The 19,448-nt window shown below is 40.3% G+C and overlaps 1 protein-coding gene across 1 annotated transcript in view; it reads left to right on the top strand.

The window, feature by feature from the left end:
- The first annotated feature begins 403 nt into the window (after window positions 1-403).
- CRB1 (crumbs family member 1, photoreceptor morphogenesis associated) overlaps window positions 404-19,448 on the top strand; it is a 49,416-nt gene continuing 30,371 nt past the window's right edge. Inside the window, exons 1-5 of the mRNA XM_010183353.1 lie at window positions 404-419; window positions 609-1,235; window positions 7,028-7,223; window positions 10,620-10,759; window positions 11,969-12,151. Of these exons, the coding sequence (XP_010181655.1) occupies window positions 404-419; window positions 609-1,235; window positions 7,028-7,223; window positions 10,620-10,759; window positions 11,969-12,151 (1,162 nt within the window). The remainder of the gene's footprint in view (window positions 420-608; window positions 1,236-7,027; window positions 7,224-10,619; window positions 10,760-11,968; window positions 12,152-19,448) is intronic.

Raw genomic sequence — 19,448 nt, 5'->3', positions numbered from 1 at the left:
AGCCTCAGAGGCTGGAAGGCTCTCAGAGGGCTATTTTGAACCTCAGGCATTTGAGAGATTCTTTGTGGTGAAAATGTTGTACAGCTGTCAGATTACAATTTATAATCAGGAAGTAAAAAATCAAAGTGCACAATTGTTTGAACCACGTACTTGAGCTCTAACTGCATCCGAGTCATTTAGCTTTGTTGAAATCTAATACAAAAAACTTCCACCACAAAAGAATACAAAGTGGTATTGAACTGAAAAATGTGGTTCAACTCCTTTTCCTAGTAAAAAAAAAGTAAAATAATTGGCCTAAATATAGCTAAATGCATTCTACATTGTTGGATATCTGTTGACAACCACCAATATTGTTGCAACTGTATTCTTAATATAGAGTTAAGCAATCCTGACACTCCAAGCCATGGTTGTTGAAAGAGGTGAGAACAGGAAATTACAACCTACTCATATTTTCAAAATTGTTTTCATTTTACATTTATTAGTCTACTGATATGTGTCACACAGTAACCAGCCCTATTTTCTTCTCAACAAGCCAACAATTAGAGGTGTTGGTTTTGAAACACAGTTGTATTAAGAGTTGCAGTTCTTTCACTCTTGTTTACTTCCAGTGCTGTGGAAGTCCTCAAGATTTTTTTGTGTTTCCTTTCTAGAGTCACTTTGCATGAGGAATGATTCCAGGTGCCTGTCAAACTCTTGCCAAAAGAACTCTACATGTGTTGCTGGTCATAAAGATGATACTTGCGGCTGTGCAGACATATCAGGGGACAGTGTGGAGGAACTCTGCAGTAAATCCTCTGATCCTTGCTCCCCAAACCCTTGTCTTCAAAATGCTACCTGTTTAAGCTCTGCTGGAAACTTCAGCTTTACTTGTGAGTGCCCTGCTGGGTATAACGGACCTACCTGTGAAATAGCCATTAGTGTGTGTGACACAAACCCTTGTGAGCATGGAGGCACTTGCCAGACTGGCCTGGCTGAACCCACCTGCCTTTGTAGTGCAGGATACACAGGTAAACTCTGTGAAATGGATTTTGATGAATGCATTTCTGAACCGTGCCACAACGGAGCCGTGTGCAGAGATGGGGTTGATGAATACTCCTGCTACTGTGTCCCAGGCTACCAAGGCAAGCACTGTGACCTGGAAGTGAATGAATGTGTGTCAGATCCATGCCTGAATGGGGCAACGTGTCTCAATCAGATAGGACAGTATGACTGCATCTGTCCACTTGGGTACACAGGTAAGCACTATTAAAACCACGTTTTCTTTGCATTATAGAGAACCATCATAATTCACATTCCAAGTTCAACTCCAAGCCACCCACACACTGATTTAATCATATGTATGTTACCACCTTGCCTTCAGCTTTGGCACCAGTGGCTGTTGGTGCATTATGGTTTACCTTATCAGTGTGAACTACTGATATCAGATAGAGAAGGAGTAAATAAATTTAACATTTACCAGAAACCAAAGAGCACTTTTGGGAACATAAAGCTGTGTGACAGGGCTAGTTTAATTTTCCTTCAAAAAAAACCATCCTCAAAATGCTTGTCCTCAGAGTGCTATACATAGTTTTGGTCCTCAGAAAAAAACCTATGTTTGACAGGGTTAAAAATTAGATCTAATGAGACTTGTTTGTTTTGCTAATCATGGCAAACTGTACTCTTAAACCTAGATGTTTCACGTTAACTTCCTCTCCTCTGCCCTCCCCAGAAACAGAGGACTCATTTGCAAAATTGTGTAAGTTAATTAGAAAGAAAAGTATTATCAGGTTCCCAAGCTTCCCATTTTTTTATAAACCCATTTTATGTGGTTTCATTTTTAAGTACGGGTGTGATTTTTCTTGCCTGCTTCCTCTACTGGAGAGATAAAATCCTTGCAGGAGATAGCTCCCTTCAAATTTTTGGGGTAGGATGCAAGAGGTAGCACATTGAACCTTTAAGGAAAGGAGAAGCATTCTAGTGATAGGTTACCAGTCAGGTAAGTAAAGAAAAAAAAAAGAGTCATACAGCAAAAAGGGGAAAAAACAGCTATTGCTTCAAGTGATTCAAATGAATAAGAAATAGGAGATGTGGTTTACAGATCCATCCCAAAATTCCCATGCAGGAGGGGAAATCAGAGGTAAAAAGCAGCTTTCCCCTGTCTGACACAGCTCTCATTGGAAGCCAACCCTCGGTTAATATCCCTCATGAGCACGGAGAATGTTATTTGAAGGAAGCTTGTTACCTTCCCACCACCCCACTGCTGCCAGCGGGTGCCAAAGCCCAGGCCAGCTGAGGAGAAAACTACACAACCAGGTGAAAGCCAAAGAGCAGAAGGAAAGAAAAACCTATTAACAACCAGCATGGGTACTCTGCAATGATCAGACTCAACCCAGACCTCCTGTTGTATTCAGGAAACTGTATTTGTTTAACTGGCACAGTTAGTGGGGTCCAGGCCTGGATCTGTAGCCCGGAAACTCAGTTTGAAAGAGACAGAAGATACACCTTAGAGACAAAGAGAGAGGAAACATAGACCAAACACAAAGAAATGAAGATTTAGATCAACACAAACTGCTGGAGGAAACTCACTTTGCTGGAGTCACTCTGCTTTTTATCATGAAATTCTGCTGCTTCCAGGCTGATGCTCTCTGCTCTGACCAAAAATCAAGCTATGTCACTGAGTGTACCATACTCCTCACAAGCAGAGTTAAGAAGTGAGGAGAGAGCGAAGGAAGGAGAGGGCTAAAATACAAAGCAGAAGAGGCTGCAGTGTTTTGACATGCAGCTCCAACACTGCTTCCAGCAGCAAAGAGACTAATCATAATAATTCTATGAAGAAGTAGCGGACTGTTCCTTCAGCAGTAAAACACCAGCTTTTGAAGGCTACTTAACAAAATGATTTATCAGAAGCATTCTTTTTTTTGTTGTTTTCTGCATCTTGCTGTGAGTTGCACTAAATGCACAAGCCAGAGGGATTACTGGATGAAAGGCCTGAGGTGTCCCCACTGGTAATAAAAACCCTCATTTACTCTGTCAGGGGATCTTGCCAACCATTATTATCCTGGCCTGCCACCATGAATTACTGTGGGAAGTCATCCAGCCTCATCTCATTTCCCTAACATGTTAAAAAGGTTATATCTCTTGATATGTAGGTAGAGAATGTACAGTAAATCTACAGCAGTAATATTAACCAAATGCTTGAGTTTCTGGCTGCGGTTGCTACTTGTTTCATGGACTATGACTGCTATTTTGTATGATTGGTATGCTGCAGCACTTCTTAAAATAGCTGAGAAATGTCACACATAATTCTTACACAAATGGAAGAGGTTAGAATGCACCGAGAGCCAAAGAGTGGAAAATTTAGCATGAAATCCACAGTTCCTATGATAATGCTCCACATGTGTGAAATGATTTACAAGACATGTGTCACACAGCTGTTAAATAATGAAGCTCAATTGGTTTGTTTTAATTTTGCTGGCTACCTTAATCAAATACTTTTTTCCTCAATTGCACTAATTACACTTGCTTTTAACAGAGTGTGGTGTAAGAGCCTGTTACTACCCACAGCTAGTTACAATAATTACCTTGCTGGACACAGCTGAAGCCAGCCCTCCAATTGCCAGTGAACATTTTAGTGTTAACTATCAGGGGTGCATGGCAGTTCCAAAAACCAGTCTTCACCCAAGACAAGAGCTGGAACAAGTGTTTCAGTGACAGATGAAATAGGTACAATGGGTTAGATTCATTCTTGGTGCAATACCTTTTACTATGATGTACCCATAGCTGGGATGATCTTGTACAATATAAAGAAATTGTTCCTGATGGCTCTTAAAGCTCTTATGCAGTATTCTTATCAATAATATGTATACCATGCAAATATTTAGAGTAGATGTGTCATAAGTCTTCAGTTCTTAAAGGCAGGCGGAGGCACAGCAGCCTCTACTATGGGATGAAGCACCTCAAGGACAGATCTCACTTCCCAGTAAGCTCATGGTAGCATCATTGTGGATACTGATAGCAAATGGCTTTATCCATCCAACAGCAACAGCCGAAGTAGAAGGTCTGTTTCCTTCCCCAGCTTTCAAGCTTCAAACCTCACGCTCTAGCCAGCCTGAGTAGACGATTTGGCCCAGCTTACCAGCTTTCTGCTGAGACTCCTAACTGCTAGACTGTGATGCGAGAGGATCCCAGCAGTACTGGCCACATTTCAAAGGGTTGTCAAAATCAAGATTAGCAGAGGGCACATGCATCCAAAGAGTGCTTGTCGCAGTTTGTAACTTCCCAGCACTGAAACCCTTGATTGGATTTAGCCTTGTTGTTCTCCTCCAGTTGCATCTGGTTAGTGTGGGACCTGCAACATCTTCTACCTGTGCATGCACACAGGTCGCTGGTGGTTTGTATAGACCTACATTCAAAAAGGACTAGCCTAGCTCCAAGAAACTGAACTCTCCCCTCTGATTTTTTGATGAATTCTCTTCCTGCACTTTCAAAGCTGGTCTCTCAAAAATAGCGATCTGACACTCTCCATCCAGGTGATGGCACATAAGATGGCTATATACAGATTGAAGAATTGCTGTGCCTGAGCACAGCACTACAGCACAGGAAAGCAGAAGGAGTGACCTGAATACCAGTTTCCAGCCATACTAAGAACACATAGGTCCACCTGGAACTACACTGAGCCTTCAAAACGCTAGCATCTTTAACCAAAAGGTGTCTCTGTAGGCAGACAAGTCTGAAAATATCGGCTGCTTCTCTTTCATCCTCACCTGCATTTAGTTTTTACTGGCTGAGACTGTACAAAGAAGTACACAGTAGGATTCATTTAAAAAGAAAGCAGTATAAGAAATAATCTTAGTTCTTCAAAGAAATCACCAAAGTTATAAATATAATTTATATCCACCTGCCCAACCTTTCAATTCAAACCACTTGTGCAGTTTGGTATCTGCTGAAACACTCTGCCTGCTCTAGGATGGGGCGCTTTTGCTCTTGGTGCTGTAGCCCCATGCAATAACAGCAGCAGGGCTTGTTGGTTCTTTTTTGTTTGTTTGTTTTATTTTCTGGCATACGATATTTGGCATACAGCATATTTATGACAGAATGTTAGACTGAGGTGCAAATGCAGATCTAATCCTTTCATCTCTCTTCTTCACATATGAGAAAGCCTGACAGGAGATTCGGTAGAGGCTGGGAAGGAATTCCTCCCGTTTGCATGGCACATCGCATTGACTGGATGTATTATACAGAGAGAAGTTTTCTTCTGAGGCAACATTGCCGAAGGCAGGTTACCGGGCTTGATAGATTAAAGACGTGAACCAAAACAACAACGCTATGTTCTCATGTTAATCGTCAGGCTGTTCTCAGGCCTGTAATTTTGAATTTAGCTGAACTGAGGATCAGTTGAACAGGGCTTGTTTTGTCACATGATTTTTAGTGTTCACAGTAAGCTGTTAACAAGCTCTGGCAGATTTACGGTCACTAGACATACTTCTGCAAACACATTGTTTACAATTACAGTGAATTCACAGGGCAATGACCACAGAGGGATTGCTCACTATATCTGGATGTAATGTACATTACCATAAAGCCATAAGAGCGCATTCCTGTGCCAGGGTCTCGCAGAAAGATCCTGCTGCAAGTAGTGGCTAGCTGAATCAGTGAACCTTAAACTGGAGGCACGGGACCAGCAACTTCACCCATCTAGTGTTCTATATGTGGTCTCAAACAACTAAAAGTACATTCTCTAAAATGACAGCAATAATATTTCATAACTACTAGAAAAATGAACTTGCACTTTTATGTTTAAATACAACAAAAAATAGCTGTGAGCTAACATCCTCAAACTTTGTTTTGATATTTTAAGATATGTCCAGGTATTTATCCAGAATATGGTTTTTAAATTTTTTTTAAAGTTTCTACATTCAAAAGGGTAAAAATAAATTAGTATCAGTAATAAATTAGTAACAGTGCTAAATATTAGCAATCTCAGTCTTTTGAGAATATTCTTAAAATGTACTAATTTCACAGCAGGACAGAGGTGGCAAAAACAGTGTAAAGAATTAGAGGTGAGCTCCTAAATAAATTGCTAAGATAATACCCATCATCAAAATGTGTCTGTTTCCATCTTTTGGAAGTTGAAAGCCTGCCCCACCATCTTGTACCGAAAACTTCATCTCTCCAAAAAAATGGAACCTTCTCAGGGCTGCAAATTTTCTTTCAAGTAGGAAATTCCCCTGAAAACTATTTACACTACTACTGCTACTTTGGGAAGCCAAATAAAAGATAGAAATCCACTTAAAGCAGCTTCATCATTATAAATTGCCATTTTGTGTCTGTTTTGTGGCTGATACTGTAGATGTTAAAACAAATTGACTTGGCAAGTGAAAGTTATTTTAAATAATATCGCTCTTTATTACTCAAAATACTAAGTAAGTCCTTAAGTGTGCAAAACTGTGAAATAATCAAAGCAGGATCTGCAAAGCATTAGTTATGAAATTTTCTTAGTATTTCCTGGACTGCGCTAGAGATAAGAAAAAAGTCTGTATAGTTAACCTGCAGAATATCATAAATACCTGCAAACTAATATTAATACTGATTTGGTCCCATTAATTGTCCTGAGAGGCAGCTGCAAGATTCAGACTTGTAAACAAAGCATCATTGACCAATTTATTTACACATTACTAAATCTTTAAAAAGTGAGCAATAAAACACAACTAAACAGACAGATTTCCAACGAAGTCAATTAAATGTCCAGCTTTAAATGAACTATTCTGAGGCCATTAAATTACTAGTCACTTTTATATTATATAAATATGATAGTAGCATGGTTTGCATAATCTGTTCTGTTTCCATGTTCAAGCTAAGATAAAAAGTTGTTATTCTACTTATTCTTGTGAGTAAGTTTGTTTTCCCAAGCCTTGAAAAAATTAGTCTTGCAATGAATATTGAGGAGGAAATACCTTTTAATAATAGGCAATTACTCAAAAAAGGAAAAAAAAAAGGCGAATATTGTACTTCTAAGTTTGGGGTTTGCTTGTTTTCTTTGCTTTTGAAGGTACAAACTGTGAGCTGGAGATAGACGAGTGCTCATCACAACCGTGCCTGAACGGAGCGACCTGCCACGATTTGCTAGGGAGCTTCACCTGCTCCTGTGCTCAGGGCTTCCTCGGAGAGCTCTGTGAAACCGACATTGATGAGTGCATCAGCCGGCCGTGCCTCCACGGGGGACAGTGCACAGACGGTGCCAACGGGTATGTCTTCTACAGCTGGGTACCACTAACGTGAGGTGCTGTTAGCTCCTCTGTTTGCAGACGGGAAAACTACGGGAGCCTGCATTGCCAGGTAGCTGATTTAATTTCAAATTGTGGATTTTGTTCTTGCACTGATTTCACTTTGAATTTGAAAAGAATTAAAGAATGCAAGTCTGATGTCAGAGCCAGTAGAACAACAAAACATTTATGACAAAGACCGATCAAGTGGTATGGCTTTCACATTTGTACTTTTACTTTAAATATTTAAAACATGATGTTTGTCTGGCCCTGAAGATTGTCATTTACAGATGAATTTTGTTTCTAGCACCCATCAAACTTTAGTTTCCAAGAGAAATGTGAGAGTGTATAAAATTGAATTTGCCAACAGCAGCTGCCCACACTGACAGATAGAAGCATTAGAAGAGAGGCAGAGAACTGCAATAATAGTAAACACAGTAATAGATATCATTAAGAAATGTGTCAAGAACTTTACAGGCATATAGGAAAACAGCTCCTTACTCAAAACAACCTGCAGTCCACAGACAAAGGAAAAAAAAAATAAAGAGAACACAAGGCAACAGAAAAGTGAGCTTCTCCACATACTGCTAATGCCCTACACAGAAGTCCAAGTGCAGCCCAGGCAGCTACAGCTGTGACATTCAGCTTTGCATTCTCAGCATGAGAGTCCCAAACTGAAAATACATACATGTAAGCTCAGTCTGAAAGTTCACAAGTGTATTCATGCAGGCACCTCACTCACTGGTATAACATTTGTCCTCTATTGTATATTCTCCAGTTTTTATAAAGCAGTTTTGAAGATATTAGTGCTGCAAACATCACTCAAAAAAACATGTCAGTGAAAGGCATGCTTGCCTTTAATGAGACGGGGAAGAGATCATGTTCTGGGAATGAGGTTTTGTACAGTGTGGTGACATGGCACCAGCCTTGAGCAGCTCCTTTTCTGCAGCTCTGAATGACTCTGAACAGGACAAAGCAATTTACTGTTTTCCAGTGTAGCTGCAGTGTGATAGTAGGGAGAGGGAGGTCACCTTGCACCCGACTAGTTCACTGCAGACTCACTTAGTAACCTGCAAGCTTTTGAAGGATATATGCGACTGGGATGCTCATTCAGGTCAGACTTAATCCTATTCATTTTTTTTCCCAGCTTTTAAAGCTGAGGTACATGTAAGAACAATTTTAATTTGCTTGTAATACTGCGGGATATCTGGAGAACTACTGGAGCTTTTTTCATATCTGTTACATGATGAAAAGGATTAGACAACAGAGCAATTCAAAACAGAAGGGTGTCCAGCAATTTCCTGCCTCCTGTGTATTTTGGGTTAAATGAAGACTTGTATTCTTTAAACAGTAGTTTTCCTTTTCTAACTAATGCTGCAGTACAACTGAGGCTTTTGTGTGTGCCATCAGCTCTCACAGAAATGTGTAAGGTGGCAGATTTAGCTTTTAAAGCCATAAATACAAACATCAGATTCTCTCCCAATTTTGAACTGATTCTTCCAGTGAGGTTTAATGAGTGCAACAAAGTAGAACTTGTTCTCTTAAAAATACAGTTTCACATTATTGCACATTTCTTGTTTAAATACAATGATTTACAGAGGTGCCTTGATTGGACCTACAAAACCTATGTGCAGGCACAGAGGATACCTCTGCATGCTCCAAGCCTTTTTTCAATAGGAAATATTCCCAGGACCTTCAATGCTATTTTGATTACATAGGAAAGAACGTTGGCATGTATTGCGTTCTGCATATTGTGAGAACATAAATCAAGAAGTCCCAAAAATATGTTTGGTAGAGTACCTAAAAGTATCACTCTTAATAGAAAAAAGCATCTGCCTGCTCAGTCACAGCCTGCCCACAAGCAGAGCACCCGAAGGTTGACAGGAGCATCAAGCACTTAAAGATACCTGAGAAAAAAGGCACACAGGTGGGGCTTCCCATTAAGCATCGAGTTGTGAATATTCCTCACTGCTCCTGGACCAAAAGGGAAAGGGGAGTGTGGACTAAGGCAGAAAATACTCTTTCACCACAAAGCTAAACAGCACCAAACTGAAGGCACATGGAGGAAATGTGGGAAAAATACAGCAAAAGAAAGAGACTTCTGTTTTGAGAACATACCTCGGAAGGAAAATTATTTTTTCTGAATCGTATCTTCCTTATTACTTTTTATGTCCTAAATTCAAATGCCACCTGGCCTAAGTCATCTCTGATTTTGATTTAAGAATAATCCATATACTAGTAATAAACTGGACTGCCAGAAGTTTCTGCTTATGTACATTTAAATAGTGTAGTAAAAAGTTAATGCTTCTTGGTTTGTTGGACTGCAGGAACCAGTTGTTCTCTGATGCTCCCTCATGTTCAACCATTTCACTTTCTCTCCATACATTTGCTCCAAGTCTAAGTCTTAGATATTAAGCATGGAAATTATCAAATAAGTATACTTATCTCTTGTTCAGCAAGATTCCACATGATTTCAATTGGACAATAACCAGTGTATCATTTTAATGCAAAATAAAAAAAGAAGAATACATTTTTATTTCTGATAATTACTATTAGACAAAGATCCTCCAGGCATGCACATATAACATAGTTATCTTGCAAAGGCCTGTCTTTTCTTATGACAGGTACAAGTTGGCCTCATGCCTTATGACCTAAGCATAGGAGTTCTCTTTTTTATAATAATTAGCTCACCTGAAAAAAAACCAAACCCACAAAAAGCCCCCAGACATTACTGATTATCTGTACGTTGTTCATTTATATATACTAGTTTGTTTACATCTAAACCTTTAATAGTAACATTGCCATCAAAACAAAGCTCATATTACTGTTATTACTGGAACCATGCAAGCAATTGACATTTTTTGTTCTAATGTAACAACAAAATATATTGTTTTTCATTAAAGAGAAAAATATCACTTTGTCGAGGAACAGAAATTACCTTATTTTTTGGCCAATTCAATTTCTACCAGTCCAAGAGAAAGCAATACTAACTTACTTACTGCTTCTTGACTTTTCATTTTGTGAATAATGTTAAGTCTACAAAAATTGTGTTGAAAATTACAGAAACTTTTTCCCCTCAAAATTAAAAATGAAGAAAAAAAGAATCAATAATTCATAGAAAAAAAAATGATCTGTCAAAACCAATTTGAATTCACAAGTAGGTTTTTTCCCCAAAGAAAACCATATATTTCAGGCAAAAACTCATTGTTGGTTCCCAATGGCTGCAGTTTCTCCTGGAGCACCAGATGGTGGTCTTGAGCCTGGACTCAACTGTGCAAGCTGCTAGCCAAGGCTACACCAGAAGCCTGTGTATATTTGGAGACAAAGCCCAGATCTCCTGACTGCCAGCTAGAGCAAACATTGCATTCTGTGTTGCAGGTACAGCTGCAACTGTACCAGTACTGGATTTATGGGCATACACTGCGAGACCCTTACTCCCTTATGCTGGTCACAACCATGCTACAATAACGGCACTTGTGAGGACAGTGCTGACAATTATACATGCCACTGTTGGCCAGGTAAGCTCTGAGGTCTCCTGTAAACATTCTCTTTCCTTGTGTAGTAGATATGTTCTCATTTTTTTGCTAATATAACCTTAAAAACCCTCTACAGGCTTGTGTTGAGATGGTCTTCACTCCTCATGGAGTTAGAGCCCTATGGGTAAGTTGCTCTCTTTTCCAGCTAAAGGATTTCCCTGTAGAGCAGAAGTTGGCAAAAACAAACATTCCAGTATTACGGAGCAAAGACGAGATAAATCAAAGTTAGGATCCATCTTCCAGTTGCTTAATTGTTCAAACCATGCAATACATAAATTAATCACTGCTGCAGCTAACCCTTTTTTACCCTTCACTAACGTGGCCTTTAAATCAGTCAAAAACTTACTTTTCAATACAAAATATTGTTTGTTTTAAATAAAAAATAAACTAGATGTTACACTGGGAAACTGATCTCCTTCATATCACTGATGCAAGTTCTTCTGTCTAGCAGTGTGGGGTGAAACACACCGAGCTGTGTTCTCCTCTACTAGCAACACTTGCATATCCACCCGTTTGCAAAAAGGCTGCCACAGCCCCAGTAGGACACAGACACTGTGCTCTTTGAGAAACTTTGTGAATCTTTCAGCACATGAGCCAGCTATAAGTCGTCTCTCTAGAAAGTTTAACATCTGTGTCCTTGCTGAGGACACAAAAGCACAGTGCACTGTGAGGAGTAAATGCCATAGTGTAGTTGGACTACACGGTTCTTGGTGCATTAGAAATTGAAAGATTAGACAGAGCCCTTAGCATTTTTCAGAAATCAAGTTTTGTGGCATCTTAAACTTCAGATAAAGCACTTTACAAACACCAAATAATGTATACTCCCTGCCCTCCTCTCTTGTAAGAAGGTGATGCAGAAAGACTTCACACAACCTGAGAGCATACCTACAGCACAATGCAGCACCTTGTTAGCCACACAGTTCTTCATCTTGCTTCCTAAAAACCACCCAAGTCTGTGAAGCACAGCAAAGCTCAGCTAGCTAATGCAGAATGACCATATCAATATCCTGCTGCTGAGCCCTGGCAGAGACCCGCAAGGAAATGTTCACATCTCTGAGAAGCAGAGGAAATCTTTTAGCACGTGACAAGAGTCTGAAACCAAGTGCCTCTGATATATACAATAATATTTTCAGGTCCAGAACAAATGGATAGCACATCAATTAAACACTTTCTCCTCATGGCTCTCCACAGGCTACACGGGTTCCCGCTGCGAGGAGGACATTGGGGAGTGCAACAGCAACCCCTGCCTGCCTGGGGGTGACTGCGTGGAGCGCTCTTGGGCCAGCCACTATGGGACAATCCCAGGCCTGCCACCTGCCTTCAGCTACGGCAAGGCTGAGGGCTACATCTGCAGCTGTAAGCCAGGCCTTACTGGTAAGAGCCTTTTGGTGAAAGCTTCAGAAATTATGTGCCTGATAGTTTAGGCCTGGATGTAAGTAAATCTTTAGTTACGTGTTTCAAGGTGTCCAGCTCTGGAACCCTCAACACAAGAAGGACATGGAGCTGTTAAAGCAGGTCCAGAAGAGGATGCATCCACAAAGATGCTCAGAGGGTTGGAGCACCTCTCCTATGAGGGCAGGCTGAGAGAGTTGGGGGTGTTCAGCCTGGAGAAGAGAAGGTTGCAGGGAGACCTTATAGCAGCCTTCCAGTAGCTGAAGGGAGACTGCAAGAAAACTAGAGGCAGGCTTTTACAAGAGCGTGTAGTGATAGGATAAGGGGCAATGGTTTCAAACTGAAGTGGGTAGATTTGGATTAGATACCAGGAATAAATTCTTTACTGTGAGGGTAGTGAGACAGGAACAGGTTGCCCATTGAGGTGGTGGAGGCCCGATCCCTGGAGACATTCAAGGTCAGGCTTGATGGGGCTCTGAGCAACCTGATCTAGTTAAAGATGTCCCTGCTCACTGCAGGAGGGTTGGACTAGATGATCTTTAAAGGCCCCTTCCAACCCAACGCAGTCTATCATTCAAGATGCCACAGTGTAAAGGGTCCCTCTGGTGGTCACCAGACAGGCATTTCCAGAGCGATTTTTAAGGAACAAAGGGAGCTGGTGGCACAAGCTGTGAACGAAGCAAGGGAACAGCAGTCTCCAGGTGCAGCCCCTCTGGCAGCCGGAGAGAGACCCGGCCTTTCCCACCACCTTGTCTGCAAAGCTGCAACAGTCAGAAGCGCATTTGCTTGAATTATGCCCTAAGCTTCGGTTAGCAGGTGTTTTATCATGAGTCTGAAATTCACTGTGTATAGGTATTATATTACATGAATGAAAACAATGAATAATAAATAAGGCGGCATTTTCATAAAACAATCATGAAACAAAACTCTCAAGCTTTTGGTGTTGCTGTCCTCATGTAATTCTACACAGCAGCACTGGGGCCTAGCAGGAACACTTTTTCATTTGAGCACAAGGCAACAGTTTGCATAAATATGGCAGTGTAGTGTGTTGGTGCTGTTCCACAGCTTAAATGAAAATTAATTTCCAGTTGTGTTCATAGCTGCATTCTTAAGGGGAAAAAACCTATCGAAGTTACAGATAATCATGTTGCTAAAAAAAAGATGTGTTGAAATTTGCATTTAACACAGCCTGTTCTATTTAGCACAGCCACAAACAAGTTCAGTTTGGATTATACACTTCTGGGTCTACAGAATTTTTCTGTCAACTCCATTCTCTTGTTCCTTCTGAAGGAAAAAAAAATTAATAGCTACATTAATTAAACCAGCCTTCAGTTTCTCATTCCCTTCATCTCCTGAGCAGCTTATACACTGCTGTATCTCTCAGTGTGTTGTATGACTGATGTCTTCAACATAGCAGATACAAAAGCATACAGAAAGCACAATTTTTACTCTGAATTCCCAATGTATTTTTCTTCAAAGTGGCACTGAGACTTGTTTGCTTTTGCTCCATCCCTTCCCCTTAACTGTCCTTCCCTATCCTGTCACTAAGGGTTGCTGTTGTACTTTCGTTCTGCCTGAGTATAATATGAGGCTTCTACTGGGTCTTGCAATATCCCCCAAGCTGTCCTAAGCACTCTTACCTCTTCACATACCACTTCTTTTTCTTCACATCCTCTCAGTGATATCCAGCTCTTGAGTTTCCTTTGCCCTCCCTCTTGCCCTGATTTAAAGACTCTTGTGCCCTGTGAGGTGACAAGGAAGGTGTTTCCTTGTCTAATCATCATCCTTTATCATCCTACTTCCACATCAATTGCCTTCATCTGACTTGTTCGCCTGATTTGGATCATGATCTGCTGGTTTCATTCCATGGAGGCCTCTTTTACTCCCCATGGAGTCAGTGGATCTATGCACAGGCAGACTCTAACTGGTCTGAAAAAGAGAGGGTCAGAATCGATTTAAATATATTAATCTTAGTTAAATTTTTTCAATAGGTAAGTTACTAAATCACAATACAGGACTCTCCAAAACACAACTGAGAGAAGGTTTAGAGACCCTGAAATTGCAGTCCTGAATACGCAAATAACATTACATTTTTTAAAAACTTTATGTAAGTTTAGTTATCTACATACCTGTTGGATGCTATATTTAACTTTCATTAGAAAAAACAAACAACATAATCTTTAACAGAGATGGTTACAAAAGCTGCATGTGAAATGTCATTTGGTAACATGCTGCAAAGCGATGGCAAGACAAGGTTTATCTCACTACTCTTGTCAGCTCCTTCCCTGACTTCATCTTTCAGCAGGGCCTAAATTTTAAAATCCTTTCTTGCTGGTCTGTGTGAGATACAATGTAGGCAAGCAATTTACATATTTATAGAGAAAATAGCAGGGTTGCTTTAACTGGCACTTAGCATCCTAGGCTCCAGCACTTGCTCTAGCAGCCCTTAGGTACAACACAGCCAGCCTTTCCAGTCTTCCCAGTAGCACTGCACATTCCTCTCTGGCCTTTTGCCCTTTCCCCCGTAATCTGGAAGTGGAAAGTGCTCAAAATGCGCTTCAGCCTCCTTATACGTCAGAGGTGCTGACAAAAGCCTATAAGGTAGAATGAAAACATTAACTTCTGATGGTGGCAAGTAGTTTCTACAATTATAGCCAAATTCACAATACAGAAACCATGTGTTTTAATGGAAATTAAGGAAGATTTAGGATTAGAGTTGATAGCAGTAGTATGACTCAAGGTACCAGATGAATCCCTGATCAGAATCATTCAGTATATGTGTGCCTATCTAATGTATATGAACTAACAGTCAGCTGGAAAAAAGGTCTGATCCTTTCATCTGGGTATCAGTACATTTCACTGACAGCCAAAGTCCTACATTTCTGCGGCTGTAAGTCAGGAGTTCTTCCAGCCTTAACACCTGCATAGTTGTATGTGCTTTAGGTACAAAGCCTCATATTCCCAGTGAAACAGGGTGAAGATTTTCTCTGATAAATTACTGTCAATATTTTATTATGCTGCTTTCTGGAATAAAGAACTTCCGAAACATTATAATCACACTTCACTGTTCAGGGTAATATGAAGAAATAATAATCCACATACCTTGCATTGTGAGGACCTATCCAAAAGCCATTGAAATCAATGGAAAGAATTTGAGGACAGTTGCAAATTTTGTAACAAGCATAAAATGGCATCTTTGGACTCACTGGATAAGATTATAAAAAATTACTGTAATTCAACTGGAAAACAGAATATCTACCTTTTGGACTACATTTTTTATCCCCAAGGGCAGGAGATAATGGAGCCTAAACACATGCCTATGTCAGGATAGAATATTTCCCCACCCAGCTGGGAGAAAGGAATAAATATTATCTGGCACTATCTTGTTACAAATGGTGATCATTCAGGTGACTTGAAAAATAGCCAGTAGTCCTACTAAAAGTCTTGGAAGAAACAAATCTGCAACAAATATTATTTACACAATTTGATTCTTAAAAATAAAATAATAAAAAATAAAAATCTCAGTCTGGAAACTTTATCCCAGCTAGGAACATTTTGAGGCTATTGGATAAATGCCTTATCCTAAGATAAAAAATTCCTGTGCAGGTTCTACAATGGGTTAAAACTTCTCCAGCTCCCTTTTAAATCAAAGGGTTTGGGGATACTGAGATTTCAAGAGGTCTCAATAGTTCTGCAGTAGCAAGCCCTAGATTTTTTATATTACATTGGTCTGTTGGCCCCCTAGCACAACAGTACTTTTAATAGATTGGGCTTTCTTTTAAAGAGCATGTGATTTGTTACTGCTAGCTAAAGGCAATAGTTACCCTAGAACTGTGTCCTTTCATATCGTAGATATATTGTATTGCTCTAGCACTGCACATTTTTAGAAAAGACTTATTTGAAAGATTAAACTTTTCATTTTCCTCATGAAAACATGGGGGAAAGGAGGAGGGCAGAGCTATGGATTTGGTAGTGACTGGTTTCACCAGATTGTAATAAACTTAACACCACGTCAAAATTAAAGAGTCTCTGAACTTTCAAAGTCTATCAAGTAACACATTCCAGTGTTGAACTGAGCCTGAGCAGCGGTGAATGTGCAGAGCTCTCTGTGCCTCAAAAGCAGTGCTGCCCATGGTCCCCAGGGGAGCGGGACAGTGCCACTAGCAGGGATGAAGACATTTTGCTTCAGCAGAATGAGGTAAGGGGAGCAGAGCCCACTGACCCACTTGTAGGCAGGGTGCCTGCTGCCTGCTGCCATGCAGACAAACACTGGCTGCTGAGGTACCACTTCTGGTGTCGTATCATCATCTATGTGCCAGTTGTGCCAGCAGCACTCCTGCTTGCTTCGGCATCACTGGGTTCCTAAGTGGTTTTTGGCCTTTCCATTTATATTTGTCTTGTTTTCTCTTTTTCCCTTTTAAATCTCCTTGGCCTTTTTCCCAGTCTGTTGGACTGTGGTAAGAGAAAATGATATGATCAGACTGGTGTCGTATGCATACTGAAATCCTGGCATATGCATGAAAGAAACTGTCTCCTGGAGCAAGAAGATGAGGCAGATAAATGGCCATCATGGAAGAGTACTGAACACTCAACTAACTGAAGAGAACCTCAACCCAGATACTGAACTGTGAACATCATGGGACCAGTGCTTAAAAACTGAATCATTTGGATGCTTATTCTGCACTTAAGACAGGGTGAAAGAAACACAGAAGCAGACAGGGCTTCCATTTCCCTGCACAACTTTAAATGCTGCTATAGGCAGACCACCCAGTAGACGACAGGGTAAACTGCATCTCAGACAGCCGTACTCCTCTGCCCTGGCCCGTGACATTATTGTACAGACAAAAATATTATTTATGAGTTATAGGTAGGGCAGTAGGCACATTATCGCTAACTTGTGAAGCTTAAAATACATACATATATTTTTGGTTTCTTTATTTTTTTAAATTCTATTCTTAACCATAAGTACAATGATGGTTAAAATGGTTTGTATCATCAGTACAAGGATGGCAGCTCAATACAGAGCTGCCAACCTTCTTAGATTATATAAAGCAATGTGAATCTTACAAAAATTAAATCAAGCAGATGAATAGCAGAGTTCTCATCTTATCCTCCAACTCCAAGTTTCATTTTTTCCTTTATTTCCTCATCTGTCCTTCAGCTGTTCACACCACAGCAGTCAATCATTCCTCCATTACACCAGGTTAATTCACTTCATTTCATGGACTGTCATCACAGTTTAAAAGGTTATTTTCTCTTTATTCTGAGACCTTATAAGAAGACAAGACTGTTCAAGGAAAAAATGAGAATAAAAAAGGAGGAGATACAGGGAGAAAAGACAAAATTTTAAATTAAGAAGTTGTCAAGGGCACCTCTTAGCTTTTCAGTGGGACTGGGGAATCTCCTTCAGGCAAGGCAAGCCCTCAAGTTCAAAATTAACTGGTCTGGAGGTGCTGCTAGCTAATTATTATTCCCATGCAAGCAAAGGTGCAAGAAGGAAAATGCTGCTACTGTGAAGCACCCATTCAAAGTTACCTGGTTTAAGGAGAAATTCCAAATTACAAGTACTACACAAGTGAATTGCTGAAAAACAGAGTTAGAGCTTGATGTGCATATGGGCTTCTTACCACTTTGGAACTGCAGAGAGGCTGTAACAGGGATGCAGATGTACATACATCTTTTCCACCTAAATTCAATTCAGAGTCAGCACAGGATCATTTTTACACTGTTAGACTACTGTGAAAAGTTCCCTTACAAAATCAACTTTGTGGTGCTGGGCAGTTGTGCAGCAAAACATGAAAAAGTGTCACTGTTTTCTGAACGTGGGAAGGAAGTCACTGCTTTCCTAGAGATATTTCTACAGTGCTGCCCTATCTCTGTTCCAGACTCTGTGAACTCCATATATTCCTGTGTTCAAAAGCAGAGGGGGAGCAAGGGAGGGCACCTTCTCTCACGGCTCCCAGCCAGTCTCTAGCTGCACCAGCATCACAAGACCAACGTAGGCAAGGGCTATACCAACACAAGATGCCCTCAGGGCCTGGCAGGCACTTGCTGCCTGTGAAAACTCTACTCAAAAAAAAAGACAATTAGCACTTAAAAGAACTTTTTCCATCTCCACTAAAATCTCTGATCTTGAAAGAACATTTGGACAGGCTTTTAATGATTCTAATACTACTTAAAATTTCTTCAGTCGGCAGCATCCAGGTAATGAGTTTTTCACATCATCATCAGAATTGGTTCCTTCTCAGTTTTCCTCTCCTGCTCTACTTTTGTCTATGAGTTCTTCCTTCTCCTCTTTTTTTGTTATTTTTTGGAACTGCTCAGGATATTCTCATTGAATGACAGAGTGGGTCCTATAGCCCTGGCCTGTAGGCTACTCCAGGGCAAGAGCAAACAGCTTTGCAGATGGTTTCAGACTCCAAGAATGCAGCATGCTCACTAGTTTCTTGCTTGTCTCTTTATTCACTGTTGATCAAGCTGCTTTCTTTGCAATAAGCACTAATCACTTCTCCCATCCCTAGCTCCCAGACCAAACTCATTGGTAGGTTTGTCTAATCAGTCTTTCTCTAGGTAGTCTCCCAGAAGGAGAGCTGAGGTTGAACTCACAGTTCACACACTCTGTACTGTAATGGTCATATGAAGGAAGCATCTCTCGGAACATTGATGGCAGCACTGAAATTTGGCTATATCTGGATAAATTTATGGATTTGCCCTTCCTTTATCAGTTTCTATTACAGAATACATGGGAAAATTTCTATTTTATTTCTAATACAGGTACCACTCCTCTTCAAAATACCATTTAGTGCAAGAAAGTATAATTTTTACATTCTTCAGCCATATCAGTCATCACAGCACCTAAGACTGACTTGGTTATTTATGCTAGCTCTTTCTTTAATGACCTATACCATACCTTGAGATACACTGTAAAAGCCTCATGCTATTTTTTGCAAAAATTAATCTTCTTATGACTTAAATTGCCATCGTTCCTGGCATGGACTGCAAGAGTGATTGCATAAATGCACCAACTCTTGTTGTAATGATTACCTAATGTTTATCACTAGTTAAAGAATTTCAGTTTAGTGGGAGACACTTCAGCAAGCAGCAGCATGTATCCCTGGGTGACATTGGTACCACCTGATAATCTTCCTGTATTTACCACAATATTCTGCAGCTTGGGTTCCATCTCACTGAAATCTGAACATTTCATGAGTATGAAATCTACCAATATTATTTTCAGAACATGTATAGAGTTTTATGCCTCGAAATTTCACAGCTGACC

The sequence above is a fragment of the Mesitornis unicolor genome, unplaced genomic scaffold (assembly GCF_000695765.1).
Source record: "Mesitornis unicolor isolate BGI_N332 unplaced genomic scaffold, ASM69576v1 scaffold25794, whole genome shotgun sequence".
NCBI lineage: Eukaryota > Metazoa > Chordata > Aves > Mesitornithiformes > Mesitornithidae > Mesitornis > Mesitornis unicolor.
The sequence above is the reverse complement of the archived record's forward strand: the minus strand, read 5'-3'. Positions and strand labels throughout refer to the sequence as shown.